Here is a 17,903-nt window from a genome sequence, read left to right on the forward strand (position 1 = left end):
GTTCCTAATTATGATTAGATATCAGAATGCCCTTTTGTAATTCATCTACATGTACAATGCAATAATTGTTACTAGCAAAACACATTCACATCATACACCTGTACATGTACATGTACCGGTATGTACCATCATCATAAAACACCAACAATCTTTGCAGCAATGGTAAAACGTACATGTACATGTACCTGTTACTATGTACACGTAGCTATTACTGTAACAGTGTATGCTTCCCAAACCTCAGAAGAGCAAAAGTTACCTTGGATTAAGAACATTATGTACATTTGTTGTACATTTGTATACTGATGAATCTTTGGAGCCTCATGTACACCATCCATCCCTTTCTGTGAAATTATGAAATATGAAGAACATTTAGGCAAAATGTATATAGAGTAGAAATGTCTTGCTTTTCTTTTGCCTCTGAGGCAAAAGACTCTACTGTATATACATTTTACCTACACATGTAAATGTTCTTCATATTTCATAATTTCACAGAAAGGGATGTTGTACATGTATGTAAATGTGTAATACCTGGGATGCAATAGCACAAAAGAAAGTTATGGGTACATACCGGTACAACTGTACATGTTATACATATATTTGTATCAATTCAGTAATCTGATCGGACGGGAATTCCCAACAATAATGACAACAAAACAAATGTTCAGTTTTGTTACTTTTTGACACCATAAGAATTATGAGAAATCTCCCTTGCTTTAAAGTGAATGGATTTCCATTCATTTTTACATGGGGCTGGGGTGGAAGGTGGGGGTTTAAGAAGCTGGTGTTAAGACTTGATTACAAATGTACTTTTCTTTCACTAGGTTACCAGTACATGTACATGTAGGTGTGTCTGGCAATGCTAGGCTATGTGGTTACTGTTCACAGTTTTTGCAGTTTCACACAAAAATGTCTTTGTCTATTTCTTTAAAAGTTTTACACAAGCCTGATTGTTCCAATTTTTTGCCACTTTAGCAAAACAGAAAGGAAATGTGTCCTAGCTTCATCTCAAAGAGATGAAGTGTTTTGAGCTGACAGTCGTCAGTGGAAAATATTTGACAATTATTTTGCAATACTGACAGACGTCAGACTGCTCAAACTTTGATTTAAGCATGACACATTGAGTATGTACATTGTACATATAACATCAATCTCTACTTGAGGACCTGTCATACCATAGTTACAATATTTCACATGACGCACACTTGTTATATTTTCAAAATTGAGATATAATTTGTTTGCCCCTAGTACAGAGCATGGTTTTCATTTAGGATTTACATTGATATATGATGACAAGGGAGCATAAAGCATGCAGTCCATACCCTGCCATGTGAACCATTACAGTAGAATATTATAAAATCTACTTCACTATGATAGAAAGTCTCAATGGGAAGCATAAAGAACGGCTTCTTTTCCTTCATTGAGATGACAAAGTTGTCACAAGTTGATGACATCCTGATCCATGTACAGTGACCCTGCGTATCTAAATAATCTGATAACATGTCTGACTGTATAATTCAGCTCTGCATGGCTACATTTTTATAGTTTTCTGTTTACATGTACATGTTTCACATTACTGCTTCTCCTGACGATTCATCCATCATAATTTTCTGCAACCAACCTTGAACTTGATGAAGACTACCAGGTATTCAGCATACATACAAATGACGCCATAGATTTTGCACCCATGATTTTTATGGACTACAGTACAAACCTACATTTACACTTCTTTCAACCCCCCCCACCCCCCCCACCCTCTCAAATACATGTACACAGTACATTTATATCATATTTTTTATATTGCATAATTTTACACTTTCAGTCAACATCTATTCAATTTTCCATTTCTTTTATTATTTTCAAACTTGACATCTTACATAATACAAATACACATGTACATCTATTTCAGTTACCGCAACAATTAGATTTTCGCTGACAATGATATACTTGCATAAAGGAAGGACAGACATTGACCAATGAATGCAGAGAAATGACATTATACATGTACATCGTAATACAGTATATATGATTTTATATAATCACATTTCCACTGGTTACAGACATGTATCATACAAAATAATTTCAAATTATGGTAGTTTATCAATCTACATGTATTTTCAATTCATGTAATGATGCAAATTCTTCATCGCAAATGAATACCCATACCGATAAATATAAGTACATGTATTACTTGTAATTACTAAAATGGTCAGTTCACAAGGCTGTTTGCTGTTTCTGTATGTAGTAAAAAACCATGGGAACCATTACCTTCATTACCCTTGATAAAGGAAATAAGTTAAACTCTTGTGTAAATCTTGAACTAATGGTTTGTATATACATTTATCTTTGGATTACCCTGACAGCAATCTTAAAGTACATTACAATCCCTGCAGTGGTAAACATCTAGTACTTGTACATGTGTAGAATGTTTGATTGGGTCATTGGGGTTATCAACAAACATGTACATGTATAACACACAGACCTCAACATTAGTATGGACACTAGCTGTGTTTTCTCAGGTCAATTGATTCAACCACTATTAAACTTATTGCAAACATCACAAACTGTGACATCAGATACAGTAGTGTAAAATGTAATGTCAAATGTGATGTGATTGATTTTTTTATGAAATCGACACTCTTGAACTCACAATTATGAAAATCACACCACTGACATAATAATGTACTGACATAATTATGTAATTCTATATGCAATGCTTTGTTTAATATAGATTTGCAGACAGCAAGTAATATATACATGTCAATCATAATTGTTTGCTATCACTTACTTCTAAGCATTCTCAATCAATCTATTTCAAAATTTCAAGGTCAATGAAAGTGTTTCACGAATCATATTTTTTAAGCCAAGAAAATTTAGAAAATATAAATGTGTGGTGAGAGTAATGCTGACCAGTATGAGTGTGTATGAGATAGTGTGTTTAATGATGGGATCAATACTGAAGTATACATGTATACATGTATGTGTACTACCATAACCTTTTTGAATTGTTTGTGGCAATAATTTTTGGTCTGTATTTTTTGTTTCACAGTGTCTATATATGTACATGTACCCTTTCTTCTTGTAATACATGTATATGTATGTACCAGAGATTACTTTCACCAGTGTGCGCGAATATACATGCGTACCCAACACTTGCACTTGTGCATCATAGGGTTCTGTCACAATATTTACTGGCAGGTATATCAAGATTAAAAGAAGACTGAAATACCATTACCAAGCTTGAAATACTTAGTCTAGTAAATACAAGATTTGAATTTTTCAAGAAATACATGTACATGTATATATATATATACGGAAAGTTTATCAAACTGTGATTGAAAAAACATCTTTTGTGATCTGTAACTACATTGTATAGTTCTGATGAATCATCAAGTTTCAGTAAAATAAAAGTAGAACAACAGACAGATGTAGGTAACTAAGGTTGCAAAAGTTGTGTGGTACAACAAATGATGTATGAACAATTACACCAATGCTGCCAACATAACTATGACATAAGAGCAAAAATATGCACTGTATTGTACGATAATGTATGCTGTGCACACATCTTGTTATGTGAACAATAATATGTACATTACACTTACATTCCACATGATACCAGAGGCAAGAATAATTGGTTCAAAACGTATTTCAAACTGTACCACTGCAACAATTTTTAAGACTCAAAATACATTCCTTTTCCCCGGTCCCTGAGTAAATTTATTTTTAATAACATACTACTACACATATTTATTCCACATGTACGGTACTGTTGTACATGTATTTCATTTCTGGAATACAAATCTGCATCACATCATTGTTCATGTATTATATGTACTTTTTCCTGGGTATGGAACTGGGTTGTTGTTTTTTTGTATTAATGAAATTTCAATATTATATTTGATAATAGACTGATTATTAATTGCAAAGATACTCAGCCTGTACACTAGTCTATAGTGCTATCCTTCTGCATTCAATCTTAAGATCTCTAAGGGTTAGACTAGAGATGACTTGATACCCACTTTGGCTGGCATCCAGACTACCAGTACAATTGCAGTGTTGCATGTATGCCACACTCAAGTCTGGAGAGCTTGGATTCCAGACTACATGTTCATATACAAAATATACATGTATGGTGGTAGAGAGAGAAATCTGTACATCTATCCAATCCATGTGTCTACATCTTAGAAGCTGAGCAAGGAATTACATGTTTTATCAATCTCAGACAATTTGTATGCATGTCTGACAAATCAATAAACAGTTTTCTACACAATTCTGTAGCTTTTGAAGTCTACATGTGTACACTGAAACAGTGATATCTCTAGAATAAAGTATATTTAATGATGCCCATGGACCACAATCAAGTAGGTACTTATATCTCTGAAACAGTCTGAAATACAAATCTTACATGCCTATATCTGATGCATCATGAGCAAGGACTATGTTTAATACAGCTATGGAACTATGGTATTTGCATGCAGGTCTAGTAAATCAATAAACAAGTTTTATAGACATATCTGTCTCTGACAGCTTTTCTACATTCCTGTGTCAAAGCATTCATCCATATATTATAAATAGAATATACATGTAGAATATTTTAACCACGCCATGTTTTATAAACACACTGGATGTGCTTACATGTATCTAAACTCTCCAAATGCATAGTAGAATGATTATGCACTAAAACTATAAATATTTCCGTATCTGAGAGGGAAAAGACAGTAATTTTGTGCTGTATTGCGATTACAAAGGTTCCATCATCAGAATGCATATGTACATGTACATTTGTAAATTCTCACGTTCAGCTGAAACTTGTGAGATAATCCAAGTGTTCATAAATCACCCTTGTTCAAGGTGGTTTCTGTCACATGGTGTAATTGCCTGACTTTGCTTTCACTCTCAATGTCTCTGTGGCATACAGGACTAATAGACCTGCTTCAATTTTCATAAATTACCCAGTATCTAACCTTCCATCTGCACGGGATGTAGAAAACGGTTATATGGATGGATGACCAGATAAGCCGAGTACTGTTATTATACATGTATTGTATACTGTATTGTATACACCAATAATACCATGTGTTGGTCACATGAAATCTACATATGCATATTATGTACTTGTATACATGTATGACTGCATGTACAAATGTACATTTTGTAGTAACAGTGTAGTCTGTATTTTGGGTTTAGGATTATTGAGAATTACTATGAAGAGGGCCGAAATGTCTAGACTGTAAAACTGCTGAATAAATGAACTGAATCAGATTTCAAAAGACCTTACTCACAAGTTAAGGACTATCTCACCTACATGTAAATTAGCATATTATAGAGAAGCAGACTACAATCGTATGTTGATGAACCTTTATAACACAATTCAGCTCAAGAATCCCTTTCTATTATTCACCTGGGCTAGCCTGATCATAACATACATTGTACACACACATGTAAAGGGTTGTGCAGGTATCCATCCTTCCAGTTACTAACACATGGATGTACACGTATACATGCTAGTGATGTGTTACAGCCAGGACTGGTGTTACAAGCATAGCTGCAGTAACTGTAGCATTTGTTGTGATTTTGAGTTTTTTTCTTGTTTTGTGCTTTTCGTCAGTTCTGATGCAGTTGGAAGCAAACACTACAATTCTTATAACATTATCACAAATAGACGGAAAGGATTCAGATCTGATTTGAAAAGTTGGGTGGATTTTTCTGCTACATGTATATTACACCTTACATGTACACAGTGTACCTGCCAAAAAATCGAACCTTTCCGAACTCCAACATCAATTATGGAGCCTTCAAGACCCAAGAAATGTTCAGAGGTACCGCAATCCTGTCAAAATCGGGAAAGAAGTAACACATTCGGTGACATGCAGCATAATTTCAAATGCATAGTACGCTGACATCTCACTCATATTTTCAGCGTGATCTCGTCTATTTGAGTTTGCCCTACAGGAATTGTACCATTTGCTTTGAGACAAACATTGGAACATAAAGAGCACAAAACAAAAGAAAAAACCCTCAAGTTAAAATCACAACAAACGTTACACATTATTGCAGCTACATGTACAGTGTTGGCACTGAACTAGCCTAATAAATACTAGCAATGGGAAAGTGATTCTTTGGTTGTACTAATTTAAAGGTTGTAGGTGTGGATGTTAATATACACATTTGTAATAATACCAAAATTCAAAATTTCTGAATTTATTAAGAGATTAAAATTTGTGTAATACATGTCATGACTGTCTCTTTCATCAGGTTACATGATAGCAAATTCTATCTTAGAAAAAATCAGCTGTAGCTGTAACATGCGTTGTAAGACACTTCAAACCCAAAATACAGACTCCATGAGTCTATTATCTTTCCCAAAAGCAACATTCCATCATCTGTCAATCAAATGCTGACATGGATTGTTTAGTGCCATGGCTGCCCTTTAAAGTTCAAAGGATTTACCTGAGAACAATTCTCCATGTAAATATGTGTGTGTTTGGTCATTCCTATGGCCTGTTCTGTGTCTGCGCTTGTAACTTGTATTTGAGGCCAAACAAAGCACCTAGTAAAGAAGGAATGTGCTACTGTTTATTGAACACTGATTGACAATTGGATTGACCAAATTTAGCCATTCACTAAATACTGGTGTAAAAGATACCACTATGCACTATGTAAACTGACCATGTCTTTTCACTACATGGTACATGTTATATAGTCTACAGCTCACAATGTACACTATACTAGCTTACAAAACTGTACAATTTCATTTCAAAACAGTCTACATTAAACGTGGCTGTAAAATTCTAAACACTTCATTCATGCAGCTGTTGTGCTGTAAAACTTTTCTTTTTACAATGTACTCAGTTATAGTATACACTTTATTTGTTATTATACTTGAGGTAGAATGAACCCGGTAGGTGAGGTCTTCTTTACTTTGCTTTGTGAAAATGTACAAAAATAGAAAAATGACAGAAAATGTATTCTTTCACTTCAAAATAGCCAATAAGACTTGAATTTAAAAACAAACAAAGACAAATCTGATGTTGTCCCTGTATCCATTTACAATGTCTGCAAAATCCATTACATTGTTCCAGCAAACTTTTTTTCATATCTCCCAAAGACTGTTTCAGAGATAAAAGAGTGTTCATTTACAAGTTAGAATTGGGTTCATTGTTCTACTCAGGAAATTCTCCCAGGATACTAGGCCATTAGTGTAACAATAGGTTTTGTTGTTATGTAAATTTAGTCATTTGTTATTCATCCCTATAAACAGCATTCAGAAGGCAATGGAATATTTTAAAGAAAAAACATTTACAGACCTCCAAATAATTCTATGATATAATACTACAATTGTTGATTTAGCAATGAGTACTTTTTTTATCACATATCTAATGCAGCAAAGGATTTGCCACATTTTTTTGAAAATTCATGGAAACGTTCAACATTAAATGTTGACAAAAAGTGTTTTGTCAAAATTGTTTTCTAGTTTCATGGAACAATCGAAGAACAAGAGTTGAAAAGATATGTTTTGATAAAATTGTTTTCCGACTTCATTGAACCATTAGACAACGTGTTGACAATATATGAGAGTGACTCTACCTTGTCAACAATACTGTGAGTCATCACATATTACAACATACCTGATCACAATGACTGGCCTATGTTTAGTTTACTCATTCAAAGGTCAGAACATAAATAGACAAACAATTCAAAAACTGAACAGTATAGTCAGGTCACATACAAAAAAAAATGCTACTCTGGCGCTACTCAACATTTTAGTTTGTGCATAGCACACAAACTTAAAATACAAGTGTTATGTTATTCTGGCAGTAGTGTATGGTATTGTTTAAGAATCCCTTTCTAACTGGGCTAACATCAGACTGTAGACATTAAATTTAGTACCTTAGAAACACCAGACTGGTACTACCGGTACACCATAACTACCTCACCTGCATGTACATGTACATGTGTGAGTACAACTCCTACAGTATAGAGATAGCACCACCAGTATACCCAGTGTAAACATCAGACTGACACCAAGCAAGCAAATTGGAAAGGTACTCTTCAGCATAAACATGTACAGCTGCCCAACATCGAGATTAAAAGTGAATTACTTACTTTTGTTCGTAAGTGCAGGTTGAAATCTTTTCACCTAAAATGTGTACTTTGTAACCTTAACCATACTATTATCCACTGATTATTAATACTCAAATTTCACTTAATCAGTGGTATTAGGAAATAAGCAAACATGTCTTTGTTTGATGCCAGAAAGTAGGACTGGACGCTTGAATCTCACAAAAACAACACCTTTTCTATCAAAGTCACTTCTGTGACAATCACAGGTGATGCTAACAATAGGAAGGTGTACATATAGTGCATGAGTAAGAAGGAAAATGAATTCAAATGTGAAGTCCTTTTTTTAAAAGTGAAAAGCTTTTGTGACCACACCTGCATAACAATTACATGTATGTGTCAGGATAATTTTTTGTAAGCAGATTTCAAATACAACCTATGAGAATTGATAACATTAGTTTGTGTTTTGAGGCAAACAACCAAGACTCAAAACAAAGAAGATTGACCCTAAAGTGTACAGTACATTACCAACATGTCTGTTGAACTACATGTACATGTATGGAGATAAAGCCCTGGTACAAATGTACATGTGGCTGTAACTGAAACTAACTTTCTTCTCAAACTTTTTGTTTTTATTTTTTATTTATTTATATTATACTTATTTAGCATGTAATACCTAGAATGATCTAAAGCTGTTGACATCCCATAAATTTATCAGTTGTTGATAAACAAAGACCTCTTTCAAAACAGTTTACTGTTTTTTTTGTCATTTGCTGACAAACAAGTACCTCTCTGTCTTTCTGAACCGTTACTCAGTCATAATACTGTCAAGCCAGTATAAATGTAGATGTACACCATCATCAACAACTAGTACAATGAGCAGAGAATCTTGCCCAGAAACCTTGCTTTAGTGGCTTGAAAATGTCATTTGCAAAGACAGTATTTTGACTCAGATAGCCAAGTCTCCAGGTTAGAGAGATTATTCAGAATGATTGAATGGTGACATGTAAAAATTTGGGGTATTCTGAAACACTGCAAAATTATTGTTTTTAAGTGGTGAAAAATTACTTCTACTTGGGCTGTAAGTAACATGTAACATGTTACATGTTATATAGTAGAAATGGGACCATTTTATTTGTAACTATATGTTACTACATATGTACACTAATAAGTACAATTTTACAATTACATGACTCTTTGTTGCCAAAACATCAATTTAAAAGGCTGATAATATTACAGATGATAGCTTCCTATTTGGTATAATCTAATACACTGTAGAGATCATACCAAATGCTAAATTACTCCCGTAAATACAACATACAATGCACTGCTAGGGGATTTAATATGTAATCCAATACCAAATAATTATTTTGTGATGAAATTTGAGATACATGTACATGAATTTCAATAACAATGCAGAGTCACAATACTCTATTCACAGAGAAATGAACCATGACAACACAGTCAGTATTAAGAAGTGAAGCCCAAACACAGTCACTGAGAACTGCACATTGAGAATTCACTAAGAAGTGAAGTCGAAACACAGTCACTGAGAGCAGTCACAGAGATCTGAACACAGTTACTCACGACTCACTGAGAGCTGAAGTTGACACAGTCACTAATTTGTTCGAAACAAAGAACAGAAATCTAGAAAATGATCAATATATAGATGATAACGAGAGATCTTTGAACAAGATTTTTGGGGGGTTGGGTTGGGGTTTCATTGTCAAGATTGACATCTGAGAAACAAAGCATGCAAGTTTCATCCAACATGTTGGCATGGTACAAACTCAAGGATATGCATGTCATTTATAAAGCATACGAATCAAATGAAATGTAGATATATTATTTAACATTATATTTTTGTCGGCTTGAAAATTCTACAATTTCAGTGCATACGAAAAACATAGAATTCAAAAACTGACAGATTCATGGGTATACACAGTGATAGTCTATGACAATGTTGAATGCTAAATACATGCATTACTCAATCACAAATATGACATAGACAACAACATGTAAATTTGGCACAGGGCCAAGAATTGGTGAAATGGCACCATGCTTGACAATTAGACAGGGCAATGGCTTTAAATTACACGGCATTTATATACCACATTTCCCACTATGTACTGTTACTAGCAAGTGACTGAGTTGGTGTTCATCTACATCCGTACATGTACATTACTGTAATTGTAGACTGCTCGAAACAAATAAAAAAAAAAAATTATAACATATTCCATAAATGAAGACAAAAAAATGTGCAAATAATATATGTGGAAATAAAATGTATTGGGAAGGTTGGAGAACTGAAGTGTCAAGCCTCATTGCTTATATGTTTATAGATTATATACTCTATGGGTTTCTTCTCTCTGTGAGATTGTTCACAGTGACCTTAATTTTTAGGATCAATAGACAAGAATAGCACCGTTCACTTGTTTTACCTTTTTGTGTAGTAAAGACGTATTTTATGTGATAATACCACATATAATCTGTTACAGTTGAAGATCCACAATCTGTGTATCTGTGGAGTAGTACATGTAGTCCCCGGTATTGATCACATGCAGATTTCTCCAAGGTACAGTCTACCATGGATGTATTAGTCTCACTAATGCATCCATGAGTCTACATACAGGTATAATATAGCAGCAGCTAGACTTTCCTTTTGTGGTAGAAAGGAAGACATGTTAATATACAGTTTCTTTGGGTTATGGCCATGTATTCTTTTATTTCAACCACTGTCACTGAATCTGCCATGCTATATGTCCCCCTCTCCTCTGCCAAGCACACAGAATCAATGTAACCTTCTATTCATGTATGCACTTGAAATAACTCAAAAAACCGATATTGTCGAATAATATACACAATATTTCTTTCTTTCTGATTTCATTCATTTTACCCTGCTGTTATACTAGTAATCACAGAATCACAGAGTGGACATCTCAAGGTTGTGATCGGCAATCTGCATTTTATGAGCCCTTGCCAAAACTGCCCACTTCCTGCTGGTGACCTTTGCTGAAAGTGACTTCACAGAATGTACCCATGTATACTTTTCACATGTAAATCACCACAAATTACAGACTCCATACTGTCTGTGTGGGATATTCGGAACCAAAACAACAAACAAGGTTACAAGTGTTTATTCTAGATATATGATAACAGATAAAAGTCTAAGCTACCATCCATCAACACCTATCTGTCTGTCGGTGGAGGGTCTATGGTCTGTCCATGTGTTCAAGCAGAGACAAAAGTAACTTGAATTCAGCACACTCCCAGGCCAGAGGCTACCCTTTGTGGGAGGCACCATACTTAGGCTTGTTTTGTACATAATTTTCAGGTTGGCCCTAATGATAATTTATCATGTAAATTTTCTGTATTTAGACTTAATAAATCACACAGTGGCCAATTTACACCCTATTATTGTCATAATTACATAGGACTGACCAAAACAATGGTATCTCTAGATTGCAATTATGCACTATGTACAGCATTGAGTTCTGTGTCCAACTCAATCATCAATGCACACAGATCTGACAAAACTACAATGTAAGTTCAAGCCTTAAAGGGAATTCCTGCCTGCCCACTGAGGCTTAAGGAATATACTTACAGTATCCCATTTTCCCTGCTTTCAAAGTGATGCTGTTACTGTAACAATACAACTCCAGTCTACATGATGTATAACAATAGTATTTTCCTCTGACTGTAAAGTGTAACAGAACATAAATACTGGCTGTGGACAGAGAATTTCTGAAATCGATCAAAACATTTGGTTCTGAAGGTTGGATTTCATTAGAAAGATTTCCATCTCAATATAAATTATTCAAAATATAAGCATACTAATTAATGTTAAGTACTATAGTTGTACTTTTTATGATATTATCAACTATCATGATCAATTAATGTGTATCTTTTCATCAGGTATAACATTTGATTACAACAGACAAACACAAGTTAATGAAAATGCGTACTCACAAACCTGTCAATTTTCAACCAGCTACACGTGTACATGTAATGATATATGGAATTTATTGTGCAGTTCATCAAATGGAGATCAAACAATATCAAATTACATGTACATGTATAAATGGTACCATATACAAATGTACCCTGTGATGTCATGAAACCATGATTTGGTGTAAATCTCTGGAACACAATGTTAACTCAAGTTACCCCCAGGAGCTTTAACACTTACAGTGACTAGTGAGAATGCTAAGCTGAGTGTATTAAGACACTTGCACTTTAGTATATACAAATGTATACATGTACATTATTTACATGTAGCACATGTACTGGGAAGACAAGGCTTTAACCTACATTTGTATTTATAGCAAAGATGTCTATGGTTGCAGTGTTACACTGTGTATAGTGTATATGATCAGGAAACTTCTCAAAATTGCACGCTTTGAAGTTTGGGTAATGTGATTCATGACAAATAAAATACAGAAACTTTTAAGAAAACAATATCTGGTTTATTTTATCATTCCGAATACTCTGGGAAATATTATTATAAAATATACATGTACATCTAAATTTGAACACAGTTCTATCCAAACACACTATGCAAATAATATGATGGGTACATGTTACATGTATGTCAGGATTCTCCTCAGGCCATTTTAGGACTACCTAAATAGTTGGTTACATCCTGTGATTTACTCAACAATGATATGAATAATGATTATAAAACAAATATGTAAAACGTTTAGAAATGTGCACATACAAAATGTAAGTGAAGTCATACTTAGTTCTACCATAGACCCTACACCAACGTTCCATATTTACTACTCAATGTTGAAGTCAGTCAACAAAACACAGACATACATGTACATGTAGGAAATATTTTCTGTGATGTTGCGATATGCCTACATTTGTACCTTTACAATGTACTATATAGGGTTCAACTACAAGGACTAATACTATCATTACTTGCAATATTCCACTATCCTAACAGACTTTTGGATTTTTTTATTAAAGTACACATGTACATGTACATGTAATTGTAAATGTAAATTTCATCTCTTAGGAGTCTTAGGAAACACTTAGTTTGGTAGTTGTCTTTTTAATCTTCTGGCTATTGCTACTTTTACATCCTTTGCGTTCATTTCATCACTTTGCTTGTATTTTTACTTCTTTGTATTTTTAATGTATATAGTTGTATACTTTTTTATTTCAACATTGTGAGAAGACCCTTTGGCTCAACAGTCTATCAAGTTCAAATAAAGTATAATTATAATAATAATAATAATAATAATAATAACAGGCAGCTAACAGGTCTTGATCATGCAATGCTATCAGTTATACAACATGTACCAGTATTGTCAGTGTGAAAACTTCAGATTTTTTTAAAAGGCCAATGAAAGACTTAAATGTAAGATTCTCACATCTCAAACTTTGAAGGGGGCAGGGTAAATGATTTATGATCATTTTGATAGTCTTCAACTCCATGTGTAAATGAAAAATTACTTCTCACATATTAGTCTATCTCATTCCTTAATGGGTGTGGTATGGAAGATCTCAGCTCTGACAATGTGATAAAGTAGGGAAGTATGTGCAACTTTCACCTAAAACATTTATGGGCCAGCTATATTATTGCTACATGTGTACAGATAAAAATGTTGTTACTGTACTTCTCCAAAACATTCACTTAGGGGGGAATGATGTTATGAACCCAGTCCATCAGAAAGGTCAGTACAAATGTACCTACATGTACATACAAATTTTATAGTTATACATAATATTTTAACATCAAGGTCATTAAAATATGTGTTATTGACATCCTTACAAAAAGTCATTAACCTTGTTGTAGATGAAATAATTGCTATGTCCTGGCTAAAACTGATGACTTTATGGCTAGCGTTACCATGACAAAATCACTGATGCATTGCAGTCACGTTTACACTTTTAGCATGCATCATTTCAGATAAAACTCACACACAAATGCATCCCTGGTTTGCCAATTCCCTGCAGTAAGACAGACCATATTCTAGTTTTAGTGACATTAACCTTTAATTATTGCACCCCAGAACTGGGGTTGCAGTGTAGAAAGTAGGTCACACGAGTTTGACTGACATCAATATGATAGCCGAGTACTTAAATGGCAAGAAGATTCCAGAATGAACAATTTTGAATAGCTGAATACTTGATAATGTACGGTAAGTACAAAACTGAATATGATACAATAAAGTTTACCATTCCTTAACAGCAAACATTATCCAGTTTACGGTGTCCATTATTTGCAGTAAAAGGTTCATTCCAGGAAAATAATGTATATAATATCCCTATATAATGGTGACAAACTGGATATTGCCCCTGGCATTTCAACACACAGATTCAATAAACACATTCTGATTAGATATTTCAGTTACTTATCATCTCAGCTTAATATGCCAGGGACTATATATTAAAGTCGTTAATTTTCTCATACTTGTTAAAATAAATTTCTACAAAGACAAGCTTTTTTGACCTTTGACCTTTGGACGAATACATGCAGTAGCTCACATACCAGTCTCTCAATACATAGATAGGTACACATTTGAGTGGAACAAATAATAAACAAGAATGGAGCAGTTTAAAATATTTATCTGATAGCAACATGATATTTTCACGTTCCAAGGGTAGGTGGTGGTAGTCTCACATTCTTATATGTTAACAGATACATTCCAAAGATTCTCACATTGACACACTTTTGTCTATGCACGTACAGTTTGAGTTTTATAAAAGCGACACATCTACATCTATCCAGACTCCGCTGTTGCACAATGCTATTATTTGTTATCAGCAGTATTACATAAATTTGTGAATGAGTATTGCTGTGTAACATAAACATATACAAATGTACCTACATATTTTTTGTATCTAAAAATATTGAAAAGTTCAGAGGCTGAGCAAGACAGGAATACATGTACGGTCAAACAATATTAATTTCACCATAAAACCCAGCTTGCAAACTAATCTATTATATTTGTTATATGGAAGATGCCTAGTTGTCTTCACTTCCTTTTCCTGGTTAAATAACTTCCAAGTATGTGCATGTGTAATTGTTCTGAGCACACTTCCTTAAAGCTACACTAGTTGCAACTGCAATGTTTTTTTGAAACTGTTAAAATAGATATAATGTGACTTATTACAACATCATATGTACACATGTACTCTGACCAGTATTTGAATCACCAGTGGGTAACAATTGTGAACATAATGATACAATACAATAACTCAAATTGATTTTTGGGGTTTGGGCCCTAAAATTAGCAGCCCCCAACATGGTTGCAATTTTAACATGTTACTGTACTATGTACAGACAAAAATGACCACTAATAAACTAAGATGTAAAATGTCTAATTCTCATACTGTTGGTTATCTGATCAAAAAACATTACACTCCTGATACAGAAACAGTACAGCTTTAAAACATGTACACCAAAACAGTTACTGTTAGAATCTAGGATGTCATTTCATATTGATTATTTGTCATATTTCAACTTCACAGAAACTCATCTTCGTCATTTTGGGATGTAAACTAAAAATAACCTGTGATGTACAATGTACATGCACTTAGACTAAGAGCAACATCCTTGAAGTGTGTCAGCAGTAGATCCAGTACAATATGGTTTGGCAAGTGTCCCTATAGTGTAAACTAACACTCAAAGTGAAAATTTATCTGCAAGAAATGGCATGCCTGATAACTCTTGCCATTGCTAGGCCTTGACACTGCTGATCTCTTCACAATCTGAAGAACATTGAAATGAATCATATACAATGTACAACAGTAAGAGATCTGACGCAATTTGCAAGTCACACAAAGCACTTTTCATTACAAATGATTTTAAAAAATGTTTGAAAAACAACATCTTCCTAAATTTTGGTGACCACACTATCACCGAGTCCCCTACAGTTACCATATGTGATAAAATCATACATTGGATAAGACTGTCTACAAGTACATATGCGAGCATTATTTGAAGTTCACTGGGGCCAAAGTGTGTCAGACAGAACATCCTAAAACATGATTGACACTGTAATTAGAAGATTCTGACACACTGCCAATCAGAATTTGGGTAGTATTCAGCTACATTTATATTGTCCAAAAGTCTTGTTTTAACTTTGGGTATTATTTATTATATATAATATTAATCTCATAGACAGCCTGACATGATGATATTGGAAACAAATGTTATGTGTTTCTGAGTGTAAACATAAACTCATTTTGACAAACTCAGTCTTTTTTGATAACACATAATATGATAATTCATTTATTTTTGCTACATCATACATGTGCAATGTATGTACAAGTATTTTTAAGTTTTGCGGATCCCACATTTATCATATCATTTTGGACATGCCCAGATAATACTTTTGTCAATTGTATTTATAGGGTTTGGACTAGATTAGCTGCAAAACAACTATTTTTGTTCCTCCTTTACTGTTGGATATTGATATACATATTTATCCTGACTAGCAAATGTATTTGTAAATTGTGTAATTATTATAGATTGTTGGGAATAAATTATTGTTATTTAAATGAATTATGAGTGATCATAAAAACTTGAGTTTGGGATAAATATAAAGAATTATAAATAATTCATGACGAAAAATACTGTTTTACTGTTAGCATATTATTTTAACAAATAAAAACATAAATTAAAAGGTTGGGATATCTTTGAAGTTTCTGTCAAGAAAATAAAGCAAACGGTTGTACCACTATCTATGGTTGTACAGATACATTTTTTTTTCTTTCTTCAAAGAATAAGAAAGGGTGCATACTGTAAAGAATCACTGCATTATTAGTCCAACAGCACGCTGTGTGTGCTGCTACCAATGCCCGTACAATACAATGTGCCAGTTTGCAGCTGTCATTCTACTGTTGTCACTTCATTGTCAACTATGTTTATTCTTCAACCAAACAACTCAAAAGTGTGGAATAACAGACCAGGTGAGAGTAGAAGCTTCTGACATTTTAGCACGTCCAGTGGGTAGAACAACAACCATTTCATCTCCAACGGTTAAAGATCACTCTATTATGGTATGTTTGTCAAAATCGTGGCTTTCAACATACATTAGAACCACTAATTATTGTGCACTTGCTAAACGAGACACAAATAGTGAATGGATATGCTGTATGGTGGTACATGTATATATATTACGCACTTTCATGTAACTACGACGACACAGGAGTTATTCCAGTTTTCGCCCTTCGTCTCGTGTACTGTTTTGATACTAAATTCAGGTTAAAATTGTTTGCTATACAGGGGTCACTTTCTGTCACAGCAATTCCCTGAAAATTGGAACGTGAAGTGAGCGACGATACTTCTCGATGTGCACCATTCCAAAAATGCGGAAGGAGTTATCATCGTGTGCATGACTGCCCTAAGCAAAAACAAATTTACTCACCGTTATTGTAATGTCCGTACGGTGAATCCGCTGAACCATCCTCTAAACGACTGAGTATTTCTCCTTTTCCGACATCACTGTCTCCCACAACGAGAAATTTCAACATATAGTCGTAGGGTTTGCCAACATTTGTGGAACCCATGTCCATCGCCGCTGAACAACGAGCTCGACAGAGCTCTCAAGCAGGCGAACTTCGGCGTGTTAGGAGCTCAAAATATACTGTAAAATCTACCTTACTGGCATAACCGATGTAATTAGTACCGTGCTGAAGGCTTTAGCACACGGTAAGTCCCTATTTAACCTAAAATTTGACGGTTTTTCAATAATGTCGAAGAGATTTGTCATGTGCGATCAGCTGTTCATCGAGGTACAGACAACGGCGATCATCATTGTGACACTGCGACGTCGAGTCAAAATGTGTTGTTTATGAAAGTGTTGCAATCCCAGAATTCTCACTTGACG

At 34.2% G+C, this 17,903-nt stretch overlaps 1 protein-coding gene across 1 annotated transcript in view; it reads right to left on the minus strand.

Moving 5' to 3' along the window:
• Positions 1 to 17,859, minus strand: part of LOC144434918 (ras-related protein Rab-40C-like) — a 40,200-nt gene extending 22,341 nt beyond the window's left edge. The window contains exon 1 of the mRNA XM_078123440.1: positions 17,442 to 17,859. Within this exon, the coding sequence (XP_077979566.1) occupies positions 17,442 to 17,589 (148 nt within the window). The 5' untranslated portion in view covers positions 17,590 to 17,859. The remainder of the gene's footprint in view (positions 1 to 17,441) is intronic.
• Between the last annotated feature and the right edge of the window lie 44 nt (positions 17,860 to 17,903).

Source organism: Glandiceps talaboti, chromosome 5, assembly GCF_964340395.1.
Source record: "Glandiceps talaboti chromosome 5, keGlaTala1.1, whole genome shotgun sequence".
In the NCBI taxonomy this organism is placed as follows: Eukaryota; Metazoa; Hemichordata; class Enteropneusta; family Spengelidae; genus Glandiceps; species Glandiceps talaboti.